Source organism: Choloepus didactylus (assembly GCF_015220235.1).
Source record: "Choloepus didactylus isolate mChoDid1 chromosome 23 unlocalized genomic scaffold, mChoDid1.pri SUPER_23_unloc1, whole genome shotgun sequence".
NCBI classification, from domain to species: Eukaryota; Metazoa; Chordata; class Mammalia; order Pilosa; family Megalonychidae; genus Choloepus; species Choloepus didactylus.
This window is the reverse complement of record NW_023637590.1, coordinates 2,434,308-2,447,352: the sequence shown is the minus strand read 5'-3', so window position 1 is coordinate 2,447,352 and position 13,045 is coordinate 2,434,308. Positions and strand designations below refer to the sequence as shown.

The window sequence follows — 13,045 nt, the reverse complement described above, 5'->3', positions numbered from 1 at the left end:
AACCAGGTGGGCTGCGTCCCGCCCCCACCAACCCTGCACGTCTTCGATAGGAAACTAGTGTTTTGCTTTCTCGTGAAAATACAGCAAAGGCTCGGTACAATACTAAGGCGGGTACAATGCGAAGTCGCCGGACGTCGCGAGCGCAGGGGGCCTTGGCTCCCAGTCCCTGAAGTTCTGCCAACGGGTCAGCTATTTGCACGAGCCGCAGGACAGGCCCACGTCCGTGTACAGACTTTGTGCCGTGTGGCCTCAGTGCTGACGCGGTGAGGGGGGCCGGGGTTCTGCCCAGGACCCGGGGACGCCCACCCAAAGGGGACGGGAGCCCGGGGACGGCCCAGCACCCTCCTGCCCCCGACACCACGGTCAGCACTGAGCTCCCTGAAGGCTCCGATTTCAGCTGGGGATTCCTCGAGGGGCGGACTGGGTAGGGCGAGATGACTCCGGAGTTTTTTGGTCTGAACTTAAAAGAGAAAGGAAAGTGTAAAAGAAAGAAAAGCACCAGGCAATGTGGGGCCTGTGCCGGCCGGCCAAGGGCCAAGGGCCCGGCCCCCCAGCCCCTCACACCCATCGCTTTGGGTGGAGCCCCTGAGCCCCTACACCAGGCGTGTGAGGACGGGGTGGTGTGGGGGGCTGAACCCCCCCCTTGTCCTGCTCCCACCATGGCTTCCCTGTCCCTGAGCCCCATGGGTGCCAGGAGGGGTGTGGATAGGACCCCTCCCTGCTTGAGACACGACGGGAAGCCCCCCCGGGGTGGACAGGCCAGGGGCTCAGGGAGAAACCGCATGCGGGCGCCCAGAGGACACCCATAGGTCCCCGGCCCGGCTGACACTAACGGGAGGGAAACAAAAGCACCTCGGCCCGTCGCCAACGGGTCGTTCTCGGGGATTCAAGAGGTAGCAAAAGGGCAGAGGTCTCTCCACCATGTTCAGTGAGGAAGGAAAAGTGAAACGCCTGTCCACATTCGCCACGCACACCACACGCACACGTCCACGGAGAAAATAAGAGACAGAGTACCGACGGACTCCGCGTCCAGCCCAGCCCCCCCGTGCCCACCCCCCACCACCCCAGACCTTCCAGTTCAAACATTCACGGAAACGTTACACTGGTTTTTCTCGTAATAGGAAAAAAAAAACAAAACAACAACAAAAAAAAAACAAGTACCTCTAAACAAAGAATATTCCTTGGAAACTATAGAGCGAGCACACTCTCCCGAGGCGGCCGGGGCAGGGCCTCAGGCCCGGGGAGGCCTTTGGGCAAGAGGGGCTTCTGGGGCCCGGGGAGGTGGGCATCACCTGTCTGCACCCCCCACTGGCACCAGGGGACAAGAGGCAGAGGCGGGTGCCCCCGATACATTCAGTCTGCAGAACCCACCCTCGGCCCCGGGAGAAAATCGACTTACGGTTTGTTTTGGTTCCAAAAACAAAATGTGAAAGGAAAAACACAGCTCAGTAGGAATAACGGCGCCACGGCCCCGGGGGCGCTTTAGTGGTTGCGAGGTAGAGGCGGTGGGCTCACCCTGACGGTCCCGGGGCCGAGGGGACGGCCCGCACCCAGACACAAGCATGCCGCACACACGCGTCACGGCAGCCTCCTGCCCGCCCGGCCGCGGGAAGGAAACCGAGGCACGGCGAGGCGGCGCCCAGGGCGGGACGGAGGTGGACGTGGCCCCGGCGGCCCCCTTCCGGCACCTTCCCGTGGTGCATGGGCCGCGGGGGGCCGCCGGGCGGTCTTTGGCTTCTAGGCGGGTGAGGTGTGCATGCGCAGGTGGCTGATGAGGTTGCGCTGCTGCGTGAACTTGCCGCCGCAGAGCTGGCACTCGTAGGGCTTCTCGCCCGAGTGCACGCGCATGTGCTCCGTGAGGCGGTACTGGCGCGTGAAGCGCATGCCGCACTCCTCACAGGCGAAGGGCTTCAGGCCCAGGTGGCTGCGCATGTGGCGGGTCATGGTGCCGCGCTGCGTGAACATCTTGCCGCAGATGCTGCACGGGAAGGGCCGCGTCAGCCAGTGCGTCTTCTCGTGCTGCCGCAGCGTGGCCGGGTCCTTGTACGCCTTCTCACACACCGAGCACTTGAAGGGCCGCGGCTCGGCCGCGAAGGGCGCGCTGGGCGCCGACAGGTCCTCGGCCTCCTCCTCGGCGCCCCCGCTGCCCGTCTCGTAGGCCCCCTCCTCCTTGAGCAGCAGCTCCTCCTCCGTGTGCGTCTCCACGTGGGCGTTGAGCTGCTCCGAGCTGGGGAAGCCCTTGGCGCAGGGGATGCACACGTACAGGTTGTCACCGTAGGGCACGGGCTCGTAGCCCTCCTGCCGGAACACGTAGCGGGCGCCCGCCTCGCTGCCGCTCTGCCCGCTCTCGTCGCTCCCGTCCTTGCCGTTCTCACCCTCCTCCTCCTTGCAGGGGAACGGGGGCTCCCCGTAGGGCCCGCCGCCCCCGCCACCGGCCCCCAGGATGCCGTTGGGGACCCTGTCCCCGAGCCCCTCGCCCTCCTCCCCGGGGCAGGGGCCCTTGGGCCCTGCTTCTTTCCGCTCGAACGGGGAGCAGACCACGGGCTCCTTCCGGCTCCACTCCTTCCGGCGAGCTGAGTGCCGCAGGCTTTTGCGGGGCTGCCCGCCGGGCCCCTCCGGCAGCCCCAGGGGGTGGTCCTCGGCCCCCTCCAGGTCCATGGGCTCGTCAGGGGTGCCCCCCAGCTCGGCGTACGAGGCACTGTTGGCAGTGGGCAGGGCGGGGGCGGAGGACGGCGAACCGTGCTGACTGTCACTCAGCCGGGCCGGGTCGTCGGGGCTGAGGTGAGGGCCAGGGGTGGCGGGCGGCAGCGGGGGGCTCTTTTTGGACAGGTCGAGGCCCAGCTCCTGCTCGCAGCCCCCACTGCTCCCACTGGTGCTGCCGCCACAGCCGCCCAGGCCCGGCTCCCCGCCGGCCGGGCAGCCGGGCCGGCCCAGGCCGTGCACCGCCTCCGGGTTGGCGCTGCCGAGGAAAAGCTCGTCGTCGTCGGAGCCCTTGCCAGGGGGTGGCTCCGGGGCAGGGTGCAGCCCCTGGCGCCCGCCCCCGAGGCCCGGGTACCGGGCCTGGATGACGGAGGCGGCGGCGAGGCGCGGGCTGCGAGCTGGCCGCCCCATGCCCGTGGCCCCGACCCGGGCCGAGCCGAAGGGCTTCCCCGCGCGCTTCAGCTTGCGGCGGCACAGGGCGGCCAGCTCGGGCAGCTGGAGGTAGCTGGCGGCGGTGAGGAGGGTGCCGAAGTTGGGCTCGGCCGGCGGGTCGCCGGGCAGCAGCTTGCCCGTGTAGATGAAGTCCAGGATCTGCTGGAACACGGCAGAGCTGACCATGTCCGTGTCCAGGTTGATGAGGTTGTCGTGCAGGACCAGGGACTTGAAGTAGATGCTGCTGGCGGCCAGGACGTTCTTGTGGGCCCGGAAGACGGCGTTCTCCACCATGATGACGACGTCACACAGGAAGCCCTTGGTCCTCTGCTGGTTGAGCTGCAGCAGGAGCTGCTTGGAGTGGCTGGGCAGCTCCATGGCGGTGCCCGCGTCCCCCGCGGCCTCCCCACGCGTACCACCTGCGGGCAGAGAGCGGGCACCGCGGTCAGCAGGCCGGGGGGCTCGGGGGGCGGCGGGCGCCGGGGGAATCCGGCTCCACCACCCAGGCCGCTCTCTCCGTGCTGGCAGAACTGGGCTCCCAAAAGTGACCCTGACGTGACCAGCAAGTGAGTCTAAAGTGCTGGGGGGCAAGGGGAGGTGGGACGGGTGGGCAGATGAGCCAGAAAGATTCCTTTTTTTTTTTTTTTTAGTTCTGCATGGGCCAAATCAAATGTTAAGCACTGGCCAAGCCCCAACGTTTGCCTCCCGGGCTCCGACCACTGCCCCGCCACAGATCACACTCCTGGGGAACGACGCCCCAACCCCCAAGAAGGCCCCACCCTGGGTGCCCAGAGGCCGAGGTGGCCCAGCCAACCCCTGGCACTGACAGGTCCCGGAGCCTTTCTAGGAAGGGCGGCTGCTGGGCCTGGGGAGGGCGGCCAGCTGGGTCTGCCGCAAGCGCTGGCAGGGACGCTGATTGATGTCATTAAGTAATAAACGCCCAACACCTCTGGTCTCCACGGGAACCGCCCGCTCACTGCTGGATGTAAGCAAACTGGCGCAGCCGGGAGCACGGGCGGGGAGCCCAGGTCCCGGGGAGTGGGACGTCCCGGAGCGGGCACCCCACCCCAAGCGGCCCCCACTGCCTTGGGCAGCCCTCCGCCAAGGGCCTGGGCCCTCCACAGTGGGGAGACAAGGCTGGCCCGACCATGCCCAACCATGCCAGACCCCAGGGGAGGAAATGCCCCTCCAGGAGGCAAAGGCAGCTGCTGGGGGCACCCAGCAGGTGCCACGGCCTCCCCAGCCCCCACCCCCGGGCCCCAAAGAAGGGTGCTGGGCTCACGCGGCCTCCAGCTGCACCCCTCGGGGGCTTCCCTGGGTCCCACATTCGTAGGGAGCTGAGCTGCCTGCCCAGCCTCGTGACACAAATCCTCTCCCCGGCCCAGCCCTGCCCGAGGTGAAACTGTGGCAACCACGTGCGCCCCCAAGGCGGCCTCAGAGCTCACCGGGACCAACTGGGGACACCACGGACCCCGAGGGAACCTGCAGGGCTCGGCCAGCAGGAGGCCGCAGGCACCCAGCCCCATCCTCCGATGCTCGAGCCCCGGGGTGCCCCAGAACCCATCCTCCTCCACTCCCCACCCAGCCCCCAGCCCCAGGGCCTGCAGGGGCAGGAAACCCCACCCTAGGGGGCCCAGGGCAGCCCCCTTTCTCGGGGCACACAGCCACGAGGGGCACACCAGGGACCCCAGGCCAGGGCTGCAGGCTGAGGGCAGCCTCCCTCCCTCCCCGCCCAGCCTACCGGGGTGCCAGGGGCCCAGAAACCATGTGCGCAGCAGCCAGCGGGGGTGACCTCCGTGTGTGCGTGGCCTCCCTGGGGGGGCATCAATGCCTGGTCACCTGGTGGAGAGAGAGGACATGGTCACACGGTCGCCGACGGCCTCTCAGGCTGGGACCCCCCACACCCCCACGGAGAGCCGGGCGGGTGACAGTGACCACAGGGCCCCGGGCTCGGCAGGTCGGAGGAGCTGGGGGTGCTGCCGCCCCCAACACCCCAAGCCACAGGACTCCGCCGACCCCAGGGCCCACTGAGGCCCAGGCCAGGCCCTTCCAGATTGGTCCTGTTTACACACAAAACGTCAAAGCTGGAGCCACTGGTGCGAGGGACTATTTATGAGACCCCGTCTGTCCCAGCGGCTCCAGACCCGTCCCCTTCCCGCCCTGCCCCATGGCCCCTCCCTGAAGACGTCCCCGCTGAGGGTGGCCCCGAGCCCAGGCTGGGCCTCCCCACACCAGGCCCTGTTGCAGCTGCCACCAAATGCAGCACCCCCGGGCCCCTTGGGTTCCACGGCAGGGGGTCTGGAGGTGTCCACCCCCTGCTCCCCAAAGAGGCCGGCCGGGGCTCCCTGAGCCAGCAGGTGGGAGAGGGGGCCTAGCAGGCCCGACGCCAGCCCTGCCCCTGCCCCACCCCACCCCACCCCAGGCCAGGGAGGCCCAGCAGGGCCCTCAGGAATGTGGCCAGACCCGGGGTGCAGGCCCGTGGCTGGGAGGCCTCAGCATGCAGCAGCGCCCCCGGCCCTCCTCAGAAACGGGGTGTCCCAGGACAGGGGTCACGGTCGGCCGAGGAGCCCACCAGAGCCCCGAGGGCAGCTCATGGGACCAGAGAGCAGGCCCAGGCCCCTCACTAGGTAAAGGTGGAACTGGGGCCCTGGACGAGGGGTGCACAGCCTGGGGGGACAGAGAGGCCACCGAGCCAGGCCAGGGCAGCACTCGAGCCAGCCAGTCACCCACCGTGACCACAGGCCCCTCGCCAGCCCCCCTCCCGGCCCCGGGCCCCCCGAGCCCTCCCTCGGCAGGCTCTGACTCAGCTCGACCAGACCCTGCAACGGGGACGGCCCACCCTCGCCACAAACCAGGCCCAGGCCGGGCGCAGGGAGGGGGCAGAGCAGGGCTGGGCACCCAGGGGCTGCTGTGTGGGGTCTCCCCTGAGGGGCCCAAGCCCCCCACCCTGCCAGGCATTTCACCAGCCCAGGTCCCCCCACAAGGCAGGGAGGGCTGGAGCCAGGATCTGCAGGGCTCCCCAGACTGTCCCCCGAGTGTCCCTCAAGCCGACCCCCCCGCCGTGACGCAGGGCAGGAGCCTCGAGTGCCCTCCCCAGCCCCCAGCCTCAGGTAGGACACTGCACCCTCACCCCACACAAGCAGTCACACCCCACCCACGTCCCAACCCGACTGATGGCAGGCAGCGCCCTCTGCCCCCCACCGGCCAGCCGAGTGTGGCCACAGTGCTGGGGCCAGCTTGGGTTTGCAGCTGGGTGCCCACTGGGTACCAGGGTGGCGCCCGGCCCTGCTGGGGCTGACTGCCGACCGGAACGAGGACGTCCAGGGGCCCCCAGCAGCCCGGACAGCAGGCCCAGCAGGGTGGCTCAGCCCCCAGGGGCACGTGCCCAGCCCAGGACACCAGGACACAGCCCCTCGGGGGACGGGGACAGTGCCCCAGAAACGGCCCCGGACCTGTGAGGAAGAGCAGGGGGAGCGCGGGAAGGCTCGGAGAAACAAAAACACCCCGATGCAGACACGAGCCTTACTGCCGGGTCCACAGTCCACCCCACCCGGAGGACGAGCCCCCAGTTCCTCATCTCCCTCGCCCGCCCAGGCTCTCACAGAGGGGGACCCCGCCCACACCCCGCCGGGGAAGGCCAGGCCACGGGGGCCCCTCTGCAGCTCCTCCCTGCCCTCTGCCCCCCAGGACCCAGGTGGCAGGTGGGCCCTGGGGAAACACCGGGGGGCACGTGCACCCCACACCCTGAAAGGACGGCCCTCCAGGGCATGAGGAGGGAGAAAAGGGGTTTCTGGGTGTCCGTTTTGGTAACACCTGAGTTCCAGAACAGGTGAGCACTGCGTTTATAATACTGAAAAAAGAGGGGGAGACAGAACCACGGGTGACCCAGCAGCACCGGGGCAGGGAGAACACTGTCCAGGAAAGGCCGACGGCAGCCAAAATGAGAGACGGAGGGAACCCCAAAACAGTAATGAGGTGGGGCGTCCGGGAAAGGGCACGGGGTGTCCGGGCAGGCGCAGGGGCTGTGTCTCCAGCTGGGGCCGAGGTGGAGGTGGCGCTCGAAACTTATCAGGGCACACGTGAGATCTAGCACCGCGTCACCTCAAAAGCGGGGAGACCACAAAGCCCACAGACACGGGTGCGCAGAGGCTCAGGAGGAGCAGGGAGCCCTTCTTCCCGAGGCATGGCGGGATGCACGCCATCGGAGCACCTGCCCCCAGCTGGGGGGCTCCCCGCCTCGCGGGGGGGGCTGTCTGCTGCACCCCAGCTCCCCGGCTGGTGCTGAGCCCCAACACACGAAAGCAGCAGGGGAGGCAGGTGCTGGGCGGGTCTCGGGGTGCCTACAGTGGGCAGGCAGGTGCTGGGACAGCCCCCAGGCCTGTCAGGAGGGCAACCAGGCTCCAGCCCGCAGCCCCCACCTCCCTGGGACCCCGAAACACAGGGAGCAGCACCCTGCACCCCGCCATGGTGGTCAGCCCTGCAGGCCAAGGGGGCCTTGAGGACCGTGTAGGGGCTGGCAGCCCCCCACGGCCTTCTTCCTAGCACACTGTCAGGCTCCCAGGTGGAGTGTGAGGAGGCAGGGCCCGGCCCCAACCCTGTTCCAGCTGGAGCCACCCCACCTCAGTCAGACACCCCCTTGCGGAGCCTCGGCCGCCAGGAAGCCCAGGCGCTCCTGCTCAGAGGCTTCTGGGGGGCACCTCGGGGAGCTAGGAGGGCAGCCCTGTCCCCGGGGAGAGTGTATGGGTTCAGTCCAAGACCCCCCTGACGCCCTCCAACAGGGTCTCCGGGACCAGTGACCCACCCACGGGGTCCCTTCTCCTCCGTGTCTGACCTTGGGGGGCAGGGGCGGGGGACAGCCACAGGCCCCTCAACCCCAGCACAGGGCAGACCATGCCCAGCACACGCCCAGCCAGGAGAGAGGGTGGGGAATGGGGAGGGGGGGCCCCCGAGAACTCCCAGTTCGGGTGTCCCCATGGAAGGCTGGGCAGCAAGCTGGGGGTGGGCCCAACGGGGACGCGCTCCCCCCTGCTGCGTCAGAGGGCTCCTCGCCGGGAGCAGCAGGCTGAGACAGGCTCCCCAGCTGGCGCCAGGACAGCGGGCGGGACCGAGCGCACAGAGCCCGTGCCAGCCAGGGGGCGAGCGTGCCAGGCCAGGCACGGAGCTGGGCAGCGGCCTGGCCGCCAGGCAGCTGCTGCCCCAGCCCTCAGCCCCCACCTTGGACAGGCTTCCCGGGTCCCCCAAACCCAGCCTGAGGTCAGCTCACGTTCCAGGCCTGGGCCGACGGGTGGGCTGGCTGCAAGTGGGAGCTGTCTGCAAACCCAGGCTGGGCACAGACCACGTGGGGGACGCAGAGGGCATGGCCTGGCCGCTCGAGGGGGCCCAGGGCAGAGCGGAGCACCCCACCCCAGCCCTGGCCCACAGCCTGCTCCCCCTTCCCCTCCACTCTCTGAAAAGCCATGCTCCATCCCATACCCGTTGTGGGAACTGGGGGCACAGGCCAGGTGGGAGGGCTGTGGAGGGGTCAGGGCCTGGGAGAGACCCCTTATCTCCAGCTCCAGATAAGAGGAGGAAGGCGCCCGTGGCCGAGCACGTCGCTCAAGGTCACGAGAGCAAGCAGGTGGCAGCGCGAGGGGCCCGGGCCTGGTTCTGGGGCCGTGAGGACGGGAAGCTCCTCGCGGAGGGGCTCCTGGGGCAAGGCTCCCAGAGGACGTGAGGGCGACGTGGTCGCTTGGTGCAGGGCGGGCAGGCTCTGGGGGGCGTCTGTCTCTACCCCAACCCCCACGGGGCCTTGTGACCTACAATCCCAGGCTGGGTTCTCCTGAGCGTGGCATCAGGGCCACTGCCTCCAGCCGGGGGGGGCCACCTAGAAGGTTCCAGAAGCGAGAAGGTGGGTCCCCGCCCCGCAGCCTGCTTTGGGCACCCGCCTGCACCAGCTGCTCCTGCGGGAACGACCCGTGCCCTCCGTGACCTCTCCGTGCTGTCCCCGTGGGCGGGCGCTGGCGCGGGTGAGGCTCGCTCCCCAGGCCGGCCCGGCCCTGTAACCCAGCGCCAGCCCTGGATGTCGGCCAGCAGCCCTGGCTCTGCTCCCAGACCGTCCTCCTGGAAAGCAGCAGTCCCACGGGTGCCAGAGCCCAGCCGCCCTGCGAGCCGCTGCTACAAGTCAAGCGCGCCCGCACCGCTCAGGGGTTGCAGGCGGGCTGCCCGCCCCGGGCAAGGTGTCCCCAGCCCCCGGGACGCCTCCCGTTATCCCCACGCTGCCCACGGCTGCGCCGGGCCTGCCAACCCTCTAGGGAGCCGAGGGGGCCCCTGGTCCTGCTGGGAGGGCCCCAGGCCTGGCACCGTTTGGCCCAGGGGTCTGGGAAGGGCCGCGACTGGGCGTGCTCCTGGGAGAGGCAGGTGGGGAGCAATACGTAGAGTACACTACCCCCTACCTCACCCTGCACCATCCCACTGCCCCCAGGGGTGGCCGGAGCTGTGGGAAAGCCTCCAGAGGTGCGTGTCAAAAACAGCGGTGCTGGGACACCAGGCGCCCTGGCAAGCTGTGGTAACCGCAGGCGTCTTGGCGCAGAGACAGTGTCACGGGAGGGTCGGAGCCCACAAGCCTGCTGGGAAAGCGGGGTGCGGGGGGCCGGCTAAGTAGGGGGCTCTGCAAGGACACGCAGCCACGGGAGTCAACGGGAAATTCCGCACGCAAGGGGGGCTAAAAGCTGATGGGAAGGGACCACCCCGGTCACTGCACCTGCCTCGGGGTACCCCCAGACTGAAAAGTGAGCCCCGAAAGGGGGGCAGCGCCCCACACAGCCGAGCTGAAGCCTCTAAGAAGCGACTTCTCTGACTTGGCAATTTCAAAACCGACCCTAGCTGTTAATTTCTTTTATCAAGTACGGACTCGAAGAGAGTTAAAACAAAAACAAAAAAACAATTATCATCTTCCATCGTTATTGCTTCCCAAAAGGAAATGTTTCAATGCCCCAAAGCAGAAAGAACCCATCCTCAGCGGAAAGGACTCCTTGCCAAGAAAGGGCAGTTGACAAACCCAACCCTGCAGCAAAGCTCCCGCCACGAGCCAGGGAGCGCCCCACGACAGGCTGGCACGAAGGACAAACACGGCACAGCACACGCGGCGGGGACCAGACCAGGGTGGGACTGCTGAAGGGGACTAAGGAAAAAGCCAAACACACTCGATGCCAGACGATGACGACGGGGTTTTAATTTGCCAGTGCTGAAAGAACACCTCCAGGGACGAAGGAGAAAGGGTGCTGTGCTCACATAAGCTCACGTCTGCTCCGGAGAGAACAAGAACGTCGAGAACCTACTGAGAAGAAAACAGGCCGAGACCGAACGCTGGCAAGGATGGGGGCAGCTGGCGCTCCAGCACACCTCGGAAAACTTTCGTCAGTATCTTCTACGATGGAAAACCAACGAACTCTGGAGGCAAATACGCTCTGAGGATAACACCAGCAAAAAGCCAAGCGTGTCCACGAAAAATCGGCAAAGCGTGTTTGCAGCCGCCATGCTCAGGAGGGCCCCAGCCGGACACAAGTCTCGGACGCCAGGCCAAGGGACAGCTACGCGAGTCAACGATTCACACGCGGGACCGTTACACAGCAGAGAAGGACAGACGTTCAGTTACAACCACAGGAAACTGTCTTTTTTAATGGGTCAGTAATGGCTGACTGCTTGCTATTTCCCACGGTTCATCTCTGTGAGCCAGACCCAAAAGATGCCGAATCACACTGTATGTGGAAGATTCCACACAGGTGAGATCAAAACAGGCAGCACCAATCGACGGCACGAGCAGTGAGGCGGACAGTTCTAGAAGCTGGGTCCACGAGTGCACTCGTTTGGAAGCGTTCCGGCCCTGTCACTGACGAGCGTGCACTCGCCTGACGTGTGTGGTGCTTCAACACGCTGCAGAAACCTTCGGGAGGGGAGTGGGGGGCGGACACCGTCCCGACTGGCAAGCACATCTGGTCTAGGTGGTAACCGCCTGCGAACCCCCAACTAACTAATCACGATCCCGACTCGAGAAACGGACACTGGCAGGAGGGGTGGGAAACCGGTGGAATCCAGGATGGCCTGCTCAGTTTTAGAAGCGGGAACTCATACAATGAACGAGCCAGGAACCTGCAGGAAACCTAAAGATCACTTTAAAAATCTCAGTGAGGGCAGATTAATGTTTGCTAAAGATTAAAAACAAAACAAAACAAAAAAAAATAGGTAATTTTTTTTCCCCGTCATCCTGATGTGTGCTGTCTGGTGGGTGGTTCCAGGCTCTTTGAGACTGGAAATGCAAGCCCATCAGAGGAGGGAAAATTCAAAGCGTGGCACACCACCCCAAACCTCCCAGCAAGAGCCGCAAGCGAGTCCTGGGGACAGAGAATCACTGCAAGTCCCTTGAGGATCTCGGGTCAAAGGAAGAGGCTGGGGAGGAGGAAATGGCCGGCTGGTCCCGCGTGGTGGCGGGAGAATAATCAACTGTCTCCCACCCTTTCACCCTCTGCTCCCCACACCCCTCACCCCTCAATCCTCACCCCCGTGTGGCGAACAAATGGCTCGTGGAGCTGGAGCCAGAGGGTGGCTTGATTATTTTAATCCAAACCAAGCAGAGCGGAGTTTGGGCACCCATCGGAGTCTGGGCACCCACTGGAGTTAGGCTTGCTTTGTCTTGTTTTTGCTTTTTTCCTAGAGACAGATTTGAGTTCACACCTCAGATCGATTAGGAAGAAAAATAATAGAAGCATGGATAAAATGGGGTCACTAAGGAAATTCAAAGGCAAAAGACCAGGTCTCTGGCTGCCCTTTGAGGGTCATTCAGCTCAAGACGGAGACGGAATGAGTCGTGCCGTGTTGCCCTACAGCCTAGGAAAGCTACCGCACAAAAATTTAAGAAGAAAAAAAAAAAAGGCTAACTGCCAAGCAACTGAAAATGGTCCCCAATAATTCTTTTACACTTTGCAAAGCGCTTGCTCCTATCTTCTTTTTACTTTTTATTGCTGTAACATACATCCAACTCAAAATGCCCCGTCGTACCCACGTTGACACGTAAATTCAGGGGTGTCGATCACATTCACAACATCATGCTACCCTCACCACCGTCCTTTTTGTCACCTCCAACAGAGCCATCAGATTTTCTAGAAGTCATTTTTAAGGACAAAACTTAGAGCTACCACGGAAAAGACGCAGACCCACGGCTCCAGCCAAACGGCTGCCCCTGTGCCCGGCAGGCACCCGCAGGGATTTACCAAGGAGAGGCCAACGAGGCGGCAGGGCAGGAGGGGGACAGAGGGATTCCAAGGCTGTCTCTGTTTTAACACTCAAGCCCGGGCAGGGCTGCAAGCACTGGGAAACATATAAGGAAACCAGGTTTCAAGGCAGAAGGCAAAATAAGCCGGCATTTCTCTGCTGGAGAGGTAAGGTCGGGGCTGAAAACTGGGCCACTTTGGAGACGGCAAAAACCAAAACCTGAAAATAGCCCCCTGCCAGGAGGGCGGGTGAGGGGTGGGCGGCGCTGGGACTCCCCAGGGGCAGGAGGACAGCTGCACGGGCAGCGCGGCACATCGCACGGCACACGGAGACCACTTCCTGGGTGCAGAGGGCAGGAGCTCCCCGCCCGAGCCCCTCTGCTTCAAGGCCCGAACGTGGAGGAACACAGGAAAGCGGGGGACCGTGTGCCCTCCACTTGGAGAACTCTGGGGAGCAGCGGGGATGGCCGGGAAGGGGCAGTCGGGGGACTCGTTTGGAACTCTCCTTGTTAAGTCTTTAGAAGGGGCAGAACTGCCACAGCCACGGGCACACGGAACCAACGGGCGTGCCGGCCCAGGGAAAGGCCTAGACACCGAGGGCTGGAGGCAGGAGGGCAGAAGACGACAAAGCTGCTCCCGGCGGAATTTCGCAGTCTGGAACAGTCTCC

At 65.3% G+C, this 13,045-nt stretch overlaps 1 protein-coding gene across 1 annotated transcript; it reads right to left on the bottom strand.

The window, feature by feature from the left end:
* Nucleotides 1–1,167: 1,167 nt before the first annotated feature.
* HIC2 (HIC ZBTB transcriptional repressor 2) lies at nucleotides 1,168–5,131 on the bottom strand. The gene is given in 3 exon segments (XM_037823651.1): nucleotides 1,168–3,528; nucleotides 3,530–3,551; nucleotides 4,874–5,131. Coding segments are annotated over 3 exon segments (1,839 nt in total). The 5' UTR covers nucleotides 4,900–5,131; the 3' UTR covers nucleotides 1,168–1,737.
* Nucleotides 5,132–13,045: the final 7,914 nt, after the last annotated feature.